General features: G+C 29.2%; 5 protein-coding genes across 5 annotated transcripts in view; 3 read left to right on the top strand and 2 right to left on the bottom strand.

Moving 5' to 3' along the window:
- LOC105830687 (agrin) overlaps positions 1 to 13,533 on the bottom strand; it is a 569,188-nt gene that overhangs the window by 401,288 nt on the left and 154,367 nt on the right. The window lies entirely within an intron of this gene.
- LOC118647367 lies at positions 766 to 3,050 on the bottom strand. Its single transcript, XM_036292162.1, has 2 exons — positions 1,263 to 3,050; positions 766 to 898 (listed from the first exon to the last, which is right to left on the bottom strand). The coding sequence occupies exons 1-2, from the start codon at positions 3,011 to 3,013 to the stop codon at positions 895 to 897; spliced, it is 1,755 nt and encodes a 584-aa protein (XP_036148055.1). The 5' UTR covers positions 3,014 to 3,050; the 3' UTR covers positions 766 to 894.
- LOC114254671 lies at positions 3,382 to 5,985 on the top strand. The gene has a single exon (XM_036292182.1). The coding sequence runs from the start codon at positions 3,400 to 3,402 to the stop codon at positions 4,414 to 4,416; it is 1,017 nt and encodes a 338-aa protein (XP_036148075.1). The 5' UTR covers positions 3,382 to 3,399; the 3' UTR covers positions 4,417 to 5,985.
- LOC105834684 (putative gustatory receptor 28a) lies at positions 5,591 to 8,286 on the top strand. The gene is made up of 3 exons (XM_012677357.3): positions 5,591 to 6,669; positions 6,800 to 6,886; positions 6,973 to 8,286. Exons 1-3 carry the CDS (start codon positions 5,620 to 5,622, stop codon positions 7,096 to 7,098), a joined length of 1,263 nt encoding a protein of 420 aa, XP_012532811.1. The 5' UTR covers positions 5,591 to 5,619; the 3' UTR covers positions 7,099 to 8,286.
- LOC105834685 lies at positions 8,578 to 10,580 on the top strand. Its single transcript, XM_028191453.2, has 2 exons — positions 8,578 to 9,640; positions 9,783 to 10,580. The coding sequence occupies exons 1-2, from the start codon at positions 8,609 to 8,611 to the stop codon at positions 9,906 to 9,908; spliced, it is 1,158 nt and encodes a 385-aa protein (XP_028047254.2). The 5' UTR covers positions 8,578 to 8,608; the 3' UTR covers positions 9,909 to 10,580.

The raw sequence follows: 13,533 nt of genomic DNA, 5'->3' as shown, positions 1-13,533 counted from the left end.
TAAATATTGTTACGGCTAATATTAAATATTATCATATAAAATAATATGTCAAGAAAACAAATTAAATATAAAATTTCAAAGTGGCATAACGTACATTCTTCTTTTATAACAATTGGACAATCATTATTGACAATGTTTTAAGTTCTGTGCTGATAACATTTATCCGCGCGTTTTATACATAGTTCACATAATTTATCCGTATGACCTACATGCTAGACGTGTCATATGTCATAGCGGTTACATTTCATTATCTGCACTGTATCAAGGGTAATAAGTCTAATAAGTCTAAGAAGAGCGCCATTTTTATTTCAGGAATAAATAATTCTTGAGCTGTCATTTCATATAATAACTACTCGTAGTTTTAAACTTAAACTCCTCAGATGTAAACCAACAATAAAGAATAAAAATTGGTTTCTTCTTCGTAAAAATAGTTTTAAAAATTATATTCAGCACACGAACATTTAAAACCATTGTATTAATGCCAAAATATCAATAATATATATAATGAATAATTATTACACTGTGTCTATAACTTAAAGTGTAGTTCGTAAGTGTCATTACGTTGATCATGTTCAATTCTTTGTGGAAATTTCAAAGCCGAGTCAAGAACAAAATGTGGAAAAGATGGCAGCTGTTACACGCTACAGACTTTCAATCTTTAAGGGGTTATATACACTTGGAAAGCCGAAAAAAACGTAATTTTTAGGAATTTTTTTTTTTTTAACTGTAAGACTTACAACAAAAACTTTTTGTACATTTAAAAGGATATATTTTTAAAAGTTTTACATATTTTTTTTATTAAAAAATATTAATAAATAAAAGAGATATTATTATTTTTCTCAACCTCCGTTTTAAAAATTGGTTTTGCGGTGACCACTGTAGTTCGGATTTGGATCATCTGAAATAAAAAAATCAAATATATTTATTTAATATATTAAATTATTTAGTCCTTGAACGAAGGATTTTTTAAAATATTGATTTGGAACAAAATGGCGGACCTTTAAAGTTAAAGTTCGATTTTCGATGAAAAAATCACTCATTCTTTCGCCAATAAAAAAAAAACTTCGCATCGGAAAAAAAAATCCTTCGTTCAAGGACTAGTTTTTTATATCTAAAATAAGCCTGTAAAATTTGAAACAAATCGATGCAGTAGTTTTCGAGTTATCTTGGTCACCGATTTTGAAAATACGGTTTTGAGAAAAACGCATTTAAAGTTTCAAGACAAGTATACACTTAAATAAAATATTAATTTTTTAACTTACACAAAGTCATCTATTCCAGGCCCATATAATAAGTTTTCGCCCGAAGTTGAAGCCTCCAAAATATCAAGTTGCTGCTGGCGACGAAGCATTCTTGCTTCTCGAGTACTCTGCAGCGCACGGTCGTCTGCTATTCTCATTCGATTTGCATCTTCTGTAATAACATATTGATGCGCATTTGGGCCACTGTGAACTCCCATGGCTTCAAACATTTGCAATAATGTTTTGGAACCTTCATTAAATATGCAGGCAGAGGTGTATGCCGCAAGTTCGATAGGTTTTAATCCACTAGGTATAATTTTTGGACTGATTTTCCATATTAGTTGATTATAACTTTCATTGTTATTTTGATTAAAACCGCCGACGCATCTTTCTAGTAATTCTTGTTTACTAAGATCCTTGTATATTGGTTCTATAGCATCCAAAACATCTTTAGGTAAAGCGTTGTAATCGTGTTTGAAAGAGGCAAGTTCACCCTTTGCGGAAGCGCACTGCCACGCGCACCACGAGTCAACTCCGGTCGGGCATTTGCTGTGTTGCGGATGTTCATCTGTTGAACTGTAGTGATAATATGTGGCCCATATCGCATCTCTCATTTTATTTGTTGAATCACAATTTCGTCGTATCGCTAAACCATAGTAAACTGTTAACTTATCGATCATTTTGCCAGTCAGTTTATTTTTTCCTCCGAGGTTTTTATTTTTCTTTTTACATTCACGTAATCGATGCCCCATTCTTTTTTGTACATGGCCTATACATTCCTTCTTTATAATGGAAGTATCATCACCGTAAGGACTAGATTTTATAATATCATTATAAGTCTTCGAGTCGCCATCACCAATATAATTAATGTATTTAACACCATACTTATTCTGTGAACGTTTAAACATTTCAACGATAGCGTCAACTTCCATCTTCCCAGATGATCCTTCGTGATTTGCTAAACAGTTGTTACTATGTGTTTCAAACCATTCTGCGTATTCATCTGTATCTTGTTTCTTGTTCCAATACTCGCAGGCTTTACAATATGAACTTTTTACGAGAATATCAAGTATTTTTCCACTATAATACCCGATAATCGATGAAACTCCATACAGTGATGTAAAACCACGTTTTTTCCAAGTCCCGTCACCTGATACAGTTAATTCGTTCGTTTCTTCTATGTTTCTTTCTTTACATGCTTCTTTTTTCTCTTCATTCACAGCATTTTTAAAAAGTTTATCGGAAACTTCTTTAACACAGTTGAGTATATTATTTATAGTAATGTCATAAGACGTTTGAAAAATAAAATGTGGCATGTCCATTAGTCCGCAAAACTTTTGACAACTTTTTAGACCAAGTCCTAGCACTCTCATAGTAAAAATAAAACGCCTGTTTATTTCATATGAGCGTCCAATATAAGGGCACGAAGGAATTGATTGAGGCGCACACGTTTCGCATATCACTATAATATTAAAACCAAGTCCACGCATATTTGCTGCTTGAAATTTAATATCACCATTACATACTTTGCATTTAACAAAATTTGAAATTGCAGCAAATACAGTGATAAAGTTCAAAATTCTATATTCTATAGAATTATCTTGTGGCACAATAATATCTTCTTGAATCTTTATTTTTTTCGCAAAGGTACTAAAACTACTTTCGTCGGTCTCAACAGTTTTTGGATTAAAATATTGTTTTCTTTTTTTTGTTCTCGATTTTCGAACATTTTCTGTCTTTCGTAACTCTCTGGAACCCTTAGATTTATCCATAGTGAATTCCAAAACGGAGATACGGTTTTAAGCACGATTTTATATATGAACGTTCGACCGTACAGCTCGATGCCAACCGTTATACTAAGGTTATAGCATAAGGACACGAAGAAGGGGAAATAACAATACAAAGAAACAGGTTTTTAGAAGAGATTCACACAAGTAAGAACAGTGTACATGTGCGCGTGTGAAAGGATCTCTATCCCGCGCTACGCTATACCTGCTAACGGTCGAACGGAGCATCCTTTGAACGCGTATAACTTCGTCAATTTTATTCAGATTAACTTGAAACTTTCAGGGAATATTTTCAAGATGTTATACTTAAAGAAAATGTAAAAACCCAAAAATCGATTTTTTGAAAGTTTCTAAGTGTATATAACCCCTTTATGTACCCTTGCTTCACCATCTGCTGTATTCTTGGAATATTTCCGTACAAGATCAACGCTGCGATCTTCGAAGCATCAAGATCGCGTTATGTAGTATTTACTGTCATTAGCTGTGTCACCTGTGTTTATCAAATAATAAGAATTTATGAAATTAACATGTTATCGAAAAACAGGAATAGTACAGCTGCAAAAATTCAGGACAACTGTTATTCTATACTCGGAAGTTTTATAGTAATCGTTTCATTTATTTTGAGTGGTCCACGAATGCGCTTATTACAAAAAATATTACAAGTCTCTACAAAATTGCCTCAAAAATCATTCGAAAAACTATCCAAGTTAATACACATCAAAGATATATTCGGTTTTCTTTTTTTAATGGTCCAAAATGTGGCGTTGTTAAAAAGTAGTTTCTATCAAAACGTTTCTAAAAATATCGGTATGTTTTTAATAACAGAAGTGATGGAACATTACATCAGCGTACAAATATTTCAAATGAATATGCTGTATGTGAATTGTGTTTGTATATTAAAAGCTTTTTTCAAAAGAATCGATGACAATTTGACAAATCTACAAGAGCTCATTATAAATGATAAGTCGCATGTTCCTAGACTAATCTATGGTCAACAAAGAAACCCATTGGCAGAACTTAAAACTTTTGAAAAACAGCATCTGCTAGTTAGCAACGTAGTGCAAATGTTAAACATAATTTTCAGTCCACAACTCCTTGCAACTTTTGCCATAGTTTTCATCGAAATTACTTTCGAATTATACATAAATATGGTGCAATGGCATAACGGGCTGTCTATCAATTTCACTAAGCAAATTCGTAATATACTTGGTATGTCGTATATAATGTATCATATTATAACGATAACGTTAATAGTGTGGGCCTGCGAAACTGGCAAAAATCAAGTCAAAAAGATTAATACAACTATTCATGATTTTCTTAATAGCACCAGCGACAAGCAACTAAAAAATGAGGTACAAATAAAAAAATTAATTTCTTTATATCATTAATATAATTTTTTATGCACAAAATATAACCAATTTACAGTTTTATTTTTCAAATTAATTTGCAAACTTATTTAAAATATTAATCTGACATTGTAGTTGCAAACATTTTCTTTGCAAATACTGCATCACAATAACACGTTTTCCGCAAAAGGTTTTATTGTGGATGCGACACTCCTCACAGGCGTAAGCAATCAATTATTTATGTTAATATAAATTAAGATTTAAATGTTTTAAAATTAAATTATAATATTAATTTAATTTTTATTTTTATAGATGATGAGTATTATTACCACATATCTCTTAATTTTAATTCAATTCTTAATTACGGTGCATTCTTGTGATGGACAGCCTGAAATCAACATTAAACAATCTGATTAAAAAAGATACTGTAAGTATTATTTAAAGTATCATAATAAAAAATGTATTTATAAAAATTAAAAACAAAATATTAAAAAATAATATAATTCAAGATTTACAAGATGGAATTAAGAGCATTCAAGATTGTAATGTATTAACACATCTATGAACATGTTGCCGGAGTACAATAGTGTCTAAAATAATGGTCAATCACAAAAAACAGTCAACTCTCACTGTCTTATAAAATCAAAGAATAAAATTATTAACAAAAATGTGAGTCTTGTTACTTTTTGAGTAACTGTAAGTGTAATTGTAACAAATTACTTTTAAAAATCAGTAACTAGTAACAGTAACTAGTGACTTTTTAAAAAAGAAAAATTGTAACTGAAACTAGTTACTTCTACAAAGTAATTTTCCCAACCTTGATAATTAATATAGATATAAGGTGTATTCGATATTTCCTGTACTGTTCAAATATGCTTCTCCTAATGATCTAGAAGTATAACATAATGAGTCATACTGATTAAAGAAATTATATTCTATTATTTAATACTTATACTGCAAAGGAATTTCACAAAGCTCCATGGTTACTTCATGGTAACAAATAGTTCGTAAGTCATATCTTATAATTCACAGCAGCAACTTGCAGTTTTAAACTTAAACTCATCGCGAAGTGTCTACATTAATTTCCCTATTTGTAGCAGCAAAATCAAGGTAAAAGCTACACTTAAAAAGGACGTTTTCCTAATCATGCTTACATTAAAACTAATGCTCTCTTATCGAGAATAGAAGATTCGTATAATTAATGATGAAATAACAATTTTCAAGCAGCTCGTCTATAAAACTTAGATGACCATGCTCAGTTTGTTACCGAAATTCCAACGAGAAATTAAGGACAGGAAAGAAAGAAAGAGATGGTGGTTATTCCATGCTACCGATTTTCAATCCTTGATGTATCCTTGTTTTATTTTTTGTCGCATTCTTGGAATATTCCCGTACAAGATCAACGCTTCATCCTTTGAGACTTCCAAATCGTCCTACCTTCTATCAACTATAGTTATGTGTATTTTCTGCTTTTGCGCAATAATAATAATAATGGACGTATCTGGATGGTTCAGTATTCAAAATTTACACGAAACTATTCAACTTAATTCCTTCTATATGTTTGGCAGTATCATAATGGTTGTCACGTTCGTTTTAAGCGGTCCACGAATGCGTTTGCTTCAGACCATACTAAAAGTCTCTTCAAGACTTCCTTCGCAGATTTATCGGAAGCAGTCTATGCTGATCCATGCCAAGGACATTTTTGGGTTTTTCTTCTTGCTCGTGCAAACATTCATCTTTTATAACAACATGCAACTCTCTGTCTTGGTCAAGGTGAATTCATTGTACATCAGTCTGCTAGTGTTTCAGATGGATATGCTGTACATAAATTGCGCCTGTATATTAAAAGCTTGTTTCAAGAGAATCAACGACAATCTGGCACATTTATTCATAAACGATAAATCTAATTTAATTAGATGGATCAACCATGAATACAGAAACTCACTTTTGCTGGTGGAGCTCAAAACTCTGAAGAAGCAACATTTGATGGTTAGCAATGCTGTGAAAATGCTAAATATAATTTTCAGTCCGCAGCTCCTCGCGACCATAGCCGTAATTTTCATCATGATTACTTTTGAAATATATTTCAATATGGTGCAATGGGAAAACGGATTGTTTATAAGTTGGACTAAGCAAATTTATCATATCATTAGAATACCTTATATTGCATATTATCTTATAAAAATAGCATTGATAGCATGGACCTGCGAATCTAGTAAGAATCAAGCTATAAAGATTAGCACTACCGTTCATGAGATTCTTAACAACACTGACGACAAGCAAATTAAACACGAGGTAATTAAATTCTGTTTATCTGTTTTAATATCCTATATCCCGATACCATTTTTAATTAACAATGTAACATAAAACTACATAATTTACTTTTCCCAAATCTATTTGTAATTTTTTTTATTCAATATTGCAGTTGCAGTTGTTTTCTTTGCAAATAATGCACCATAACAATATATTCTCTCCAAAAGGACTTAATCTTGATGCAACGCTTATTACAACGGTAAATAAATAATTATATGCCACAATTTAATAACTTTAAATTATATTATATGATAAGATTTACTTCAAAACCTTATTGTTTTTCAGATGACAAGTACTATCGCTACATATGTTTTAATTTTGATCCAATTCTTGATCGCGTCGCACTCATGTGACGAAAAGACTGAATCAACCTTATACAAGCAATTTAAATCAACATATGCAGGCTCGTAAAAAAATATACAACTGATATAAAAATTTATTTAAACTTCTTTCTTTTTTATCATTATGAATGAGTAATCTAATCATGTAATGTTTCATTTATTTCTTTTATATGTCAAACAAAGATAAAAATAAATTAATTAATACAATTCTTTATATTCAACAAGACGGCAAACATACGTTTTTATAAAATTTTTGCTTAAATTCATTCGTCATTAAGTTCGTCATTTAATTATATGTTTTATTTTTTATTTCAAAATTAAAACAATATAAATATAAATATTAATACTTAATCAATATAATTTCGAATTTACATATTTCTTTCTTCGTGGAAAGTCGGGATATACAAGTTATTAGTAAAGTTCTATTTACCACATAATTGTTACATTTTTATTTTGGAAGAAAGGAAAAATGTTCTAACTACTATATAATAAAGGCTTGTCTAAAATCAGGCATTCATTAGCACTCGGTAATGATATTAAATTCATATTTTGTGCCATACTTTTAACATGACGTCAAACTAAATGTACGTAATATATGCATTGCGGAATATAAGTCTTGCGAAAAAGCATAAGGTATAATTACAATTTGTATAAATGACAAAAATGTTTTACATTAAAGTGAAAGATTTCTAGAATTACTTGTACACATTAACTTATATGTATATGAATCCTTATATACATTAATCTTAACATGCATTTAACTTCATACAAATTATTCGTTAAACAAAAAAAAATGGTAGCCTACTATGCTAGTTTTGGGACCCAATTTTTCAAACGTTAATTTTGATTATGTTATGGAAACATTAATTATTACAAAATATAAAACAATATAAGAATTGTTTGTAAAACTGCTATGCCATCTAATAGAAGACACTTTTCAATTTATATTTGTTTTTAAAGTTTCATTTTTAGTTTTTATTCAGAAAATGTTAACAAAAAACAAAAGAACATGACAGTATTGTAACATTCCTCTATGTACCAAATAATAAAACTAAGTTTAATCTAAAAATGTTATGTAATTTTAAAATGTTGTATAATCCGGCTTCAAATTCGATAATCGATATTACTGGGTCTTTAAGAAACTAATAATGTAGATAATGTTTATTCAATAATGTACTTCCTATTTTGTTCAAATATGATTCTCCTAATGAGCGATCTAGATATGTAGCTTAATGAATCGTAATAAATGCAAAAATTACATTCTGTTATTTTATGCATTATCCCAAGGACAAAGTGCTATTCAAAGAATTCCATGGTTACTTTATGCCAACAAATGATTCACGAGTAATTCTTCAAGACATAGCAACAACTTACAGTTCTAAAGTCAAACTTCTTGCGGAATGTCCATGCTATTTTCATTGTGAAAAAAGTAAGATAAAAACTACTTAAAAAAAAAAAAAAGATTTTCTCAATTATGCTTATGTCAAAGTGCTTATTATTAATAACGAAGTATTCTAATGGATCATAATGAAATAAGATTAACAATTTTCAAACAAATCTTCCATGAAACTTAACGGATCATGTTCAGTCCATTATTGAAATTTCAACGACAAACTAACGGCAGGAAAAAAATAGAAAAATGGTGGCTATTCCACGCCACAAATTTTCAATCATTAATGTATCCCTGTTTCACTATTTGCCGTATTCTGGGGACATTTCCGTATAAGATTAACGGTTTATTCTTCGTTATTTCTAAACCTTACTACATTCTATCGAATATAATTATGTGTGTCTTCTGCTTTAGTGCATTGATGATACTTTATACAATAAACAGTGATCAATGGTTTAATGAGTATAACGTACGCAGAGCTATTGAAAATAATGCCTTTTACATAACCAGCAGTTTCATAATAATCGTCACATTCGTTTTAAGCAGTCCACGAATGTGTTTGCTACAGACCATAATGAAAATTTCTTCAAGACTACCTTCAGAATTGTATCAAAAACAGTCTGTACTAATCCACACAAAGGACATTATTGGTTTCTTCTTGTTATTCGCGCAAGCATTATGTTATTTAAAAGTGCAAATCCCTGTTTTATTCAATGTGTTGTTTTTGTACAGCGTTCTACTAGTATTTCAGATGGATATGCTGTACATAAACTGCGTTTGTGTATTAAAAGGTTGCTTCAAGAAAATCAATGACGATTTAACAAACTTATTTATAAACAAATTATATTTAGTCAAATGGATCAACCATCCTCTTTTGTTAATGGAGCTCAAGGCTTTGAAGAAACGACATTTGATAATTAGTGATACAGTGCAGAAGTTAAATATACTTTTCAGTCCACAGCTTCTCGCAACCATAGTCGCATCTTTCTTCGAGATTACTTTTGAAGTGTACTTCAATTTAATAGAATGGAATAATGGGTTGTCTATCAATTGGGCTAAGAAAATTGATCACACTTATGCAATGTTCTATGTTGGGTATCATTTTATAAAAATAGTGTTGATAGCATGGGCCTGCGAGACTAGTAAAAATGAAGCTGTAAAAATTAGCACTACAGTTCATGACATACTTAATATCACTAACGACGAGGAAATTGCATTTGAGGTATAAAAGAAATTTAATTTCTATTTACATTTCTTAATATGTCGTATTCTAACAGAATTTTTTTATACAAAATATATAAACACAATTCAATTTCCTCAAATTTATTTGCAATTTTTCTTTATTTTCTTATTTAACATTATAGTTGCAGCTGTTTTCTTTACAAACAATGCATTGTTGCAATACATTCTATGCGAAAGGTCTCATTCTCGATGCAACGCTTATCACAACGGTGAGCAATTATTTGTCACAATTAAATGTATTAAATTAAGTTACAGCATTTACTAATTTATAATATTGCTTTTTAGGTGATGGGTACTATTACTACATATCTTTTAATTTTGATACAATTTTTGGTCATAACACATTCTTGTGATAAAAAAATTGCAATCAATAGTACAACATCCTAAATCAGCATAAACAATGTAATACAAAATACATAATCCATAAAACAAATTGATTTTTAAACGCTAAATCTTTTCTTTTTATGCGTAATATCATACAATAATTTATATGTGTACGTAAATGTATCAATTAAAAATATATAAGTTTAGTAGATATAGTTACTTATGTTAGTATACAACGTGTTAGTATAAACAAAAATAAATAAATTTTCATAAGTATTGCTATAAATTCCTTAAGTTTATTACATAATTAATTTTTCCATTTTCTTGTTTCAAAATTAAAAAAATATAAATATTAACGTTTAATCATTATAATCTGATTTATTTCTTTATCCTTTTTTCTTTTATGAAAAAAATATACACGTTAATACTTGAAAAAGTTTGCGTACATTTGTTAGCATAAGTTTGCTAATATTTGTAATAGCAAAACGCATACAACTACTTAATAGTATATAACATTATACATATATGTAATAATATTCAATATTATACAAAAATTGAAATTAATTTTTCGTTAGTCTATGATTTAAAAAAAGGCATCACTTCGTTATAAATTGAGTTTATAAAATAAATATATGCAATTATTTTTAATAAAACAAAAAATATAAACTTTTATATTAGACATAATACTATTATAATTTAATTTAAAAAATTTCATTGCGTATATATTGAATAATAAAGAAAAGTTTAATCTCAAATGTTAAATTGTAAATGTTGCATATCCCAAATTAAACAAATGGATTTTTAAGAAGTTAATAATTAATATAGATAGCATGTTGTCGATTTCCTGTATTTCCTGTTTGGTTCTAATATTTTCCTAATAATCTAGATGTGCAAATTAAACATTCATAATTACAGAAATTACATTCTATTAATGTATACACTATCTCACAAAGGTAACACGCTATTCAAAGAACTCCATGGTTACTTCAGGCCAACAATTCGCAAGTCGTCCCGCAATAACTCGCAGTTCTAAACTTAAACTCAATGCGAGTTGTACATTGCTATTCTCATAGTAAAAAAATTAAGATCGAAGCTACAAAAAAAAGTTTTCTCAATTATGTTTATGTTAAAATTAAAGTGCTCATTACTGATAATGGAACATCTTAAAAAGACATCCTAATTGATAATTAAATTAACAATTTTCAAGCCGTTTTCCCACAAAATTTAACTGATCATGTTCAATTCGTTAGTAAAATTTCAAGGACAAGTTAACGGTAGAAAAACAAGAAAGAAATGGTGGCTGTACCATGCTATGGATTTTCAATCTTTAATGTATCCCTGTTTTATCTTTTGCCGTGTTCTCGGAATATTTCCGTATAGAATTAACGGTTTATCCTTTGTTATTTCAAAACCTTTTTACATTCTATCACGTGTAGTGATGTGTGTCTTTTGCTTTAGTGCGCTGACAATGATATATATGATGAACTTTTATAAATGGTTCGATGGTCAACATGAACATAACGATATTGCAAGTAACTTATTCCACATAACTGGCACTTTCATAGTGATCATTACATTCGTTTTAAACAGGCCGCGAATGCATTTGCTACAGGCCATAATGAAAATTTCTTCAAGACTGCCTCCAAAATTGTATCACATGCTATCTGTATTAATCCACACGAAAGACATATTTGGTTTCTCCTACTTATTTGTGCATGAAATGTACGGTTACCATAAAATGGAAATCTCTCTCTTGATCAGACCATTGCTGTTATACACCGTTTTGTTAGTGTTTCAAATGGATATGTTGTACATAAATTGCATTTGTATATTAAAAATGTGTTTTAAAAGAATTAATGAAGGTTTGGCAAACTTATTCATAAACGATGAATCGCATTTAATTAAATGGCTCAATCATAAACAGAGAAATCCTCTTTTAATAGAGCTCAAGGCTCTAAAAAAGCAACATTTAAGAGTCAGTGATACAGTGCAGAAATTAAATGTAATTTTCAGTCCACATCTCCTCGCAACAGTAAGCTTATCTTTTATCAGCATTACTTTTGAACTGTACCAAAATGTACAGTGGAAAAATGGGTTGTCTATCAATTGGACTTTGCCAGTTGGACGAACTTACGTAATATTGAACACTATGTATCATTTTATAAGAATAGCATTGATAGCATGGGCCTGCGAAAGTGGCAAGAATCAAGCTATAAAAATCAGTACTACAATTCATGACGTGCTTAATAGCACTAACGACAAGGAAGTCACACTTGAGGTACTAAAAAAGTTTAATTTCTATTTATTATTTTCCAATATGTCGCGTATATTAATAAAAAATTTTTATATACAAAATATAACAACACAATTTACTTTTAGCGGATTTATATATTTGTAATTTTCTTTTTAATATTGCAGTTGCAATTGTTTTCTTTGCAAACAATGCATTGTTATAATATATTCTCTGCAAAAGGTCTCACTCTCGATGCGACGCTTATCACAACGGTGAGCAACCATTTGCCACAATTGAAAGCATTAAATTAAATTAAATTACTGCCTTTCATTACTTTATAATTCTGGTTTTTTTTAGGTAATAGGTACTGCTATTACATATCTTTTAATTTTAATACAATTTTTTGTCATGTCGCATTCTTGTGACGAAAAAATTGCAATCAATGTTACACAAGAATTTTAAATCAGCACAATCTCATACTCAAAAAATACATAATCCATAAAACAAATTAATTTTTAAACACTAAATCTTCTTTTCTTTTTATCATCATAATATTATCCAACAATTTATATGTCAGCATAAAATTGAAAATAAATAAATTGACATAGTTACTTGGTTAATATACTAAACAAAAATATAAATATGTTTTTATAAAATATTGCTTTACATTCATTAAGATTGTCACATAATTAAAACTTTCAATTTTCTTGTTTCAAAATTTAAAAAAATCAATACGAGAATATAAATATTCGTATTAATACTTTATCAATATAATGTGAAATTTAATAATTTCTTTTTTCATATAAAAGATGTGTAAGTAAGAATCTATTTACATCGCATAATTGCCGTATTTTATATTAAAAAGGATAAAAGATTTTTTAGTTGTAATAGAGTTTAACCTGAAGTCTGGCATTCTTTAGTAAATACAAATCGGTAATAAATGTACATCTTGAGCGATATATTTAACGTTACAAACCAGATTTAAATATTATAATCAAATATAATAGATATTGCGCGTCTTTTTTCGATAATAGTTCATAATAGTATTTATTTCATTATCAAGCAATTTAAATATTTGCCATCATAACAAATTTTTTTTTACGGACACTTACGCGAAATCGAATAACAGATATTTGGTCATTGGTGAAACTAATATACACATTACGCGAGTCTATAAGGATGTTTCGAATGTGGCACAATAGTGAAAGTTACGTATATAATATATTTTCCTTAAAAAAATTGTATAATAACTCTATCATTGTTAATTTTGCATTCGTTCTGTATATGTCATTCGTTATCAACGTTTAGCAAAACCC

The sequence above is a fragment of the Monomorium pharaonis genome, chromosome 9 (genome assembly GCF_013373865.1).
Source record: "Monomorium pharaonis isolate MP-MQ-018 chromosome 9, ASM1337386v2, whole genome shotgun sequence".
NCBI lineage: Eukaryota > Metazoa > Arthropoda > Insecta > Hymenoptera > Formicidae > Monomorium > Monomorium pharaonis.
The sequence above is the reverse complement of the archived record's forward strand: the minus strand, read 5'-3'. Positions and strand labels throughout refer to the sequence as shown.

Coding starts and splice junctions, on each gene's coding strand:
- LOC118647367 (XM_036292162.1), bottom strand. CDS start 3,013: ATGGATAAATCTAAGGGTTCCAGAGAGTTACGAAAGACAGAAAATGTT.
- LOC105834685 (XM_028191453.2), top strand. CDS start 8,609: ATGTTCAGTCCATTATTGAAATTTCAACGACAAACTAACGGCAGGAAA. Junction 9,641..9,782: donor ACGAGGAAATTGCATTTGAG/GTATAAAAGAAA, acceptor TTAACATTATAG/TTGCAGCTGTTTTCTTTACA.
- LOC105834684 (XM_012677357.3), top strand. CDS start 5,620: ATGACCATGCTCAGTTTGTTACCGAAATTCCAACGAGAAATTAAGGAC. Junction 6,670..6,799: donor ACAAGCAAATTAAACACGAG/GTAATTAAATTC, acceptor TCAATATTGCAG/TTGCAGTTGTTTTCTTTGCA. Junction 6,887..6,972: donor ATGCAACGCTTATTACAACG/GTAAATAAATAA, acceptor ATTGTTTTTCAG/ATGACAAGTACTATCGCTAC.
- LOC114254671 (XM_036292182.1), top strand. CDS start 3,400: ATGTACCCTTGCTTCACCATCTGCTGTATTCTTGGAATATTTCCGTAC.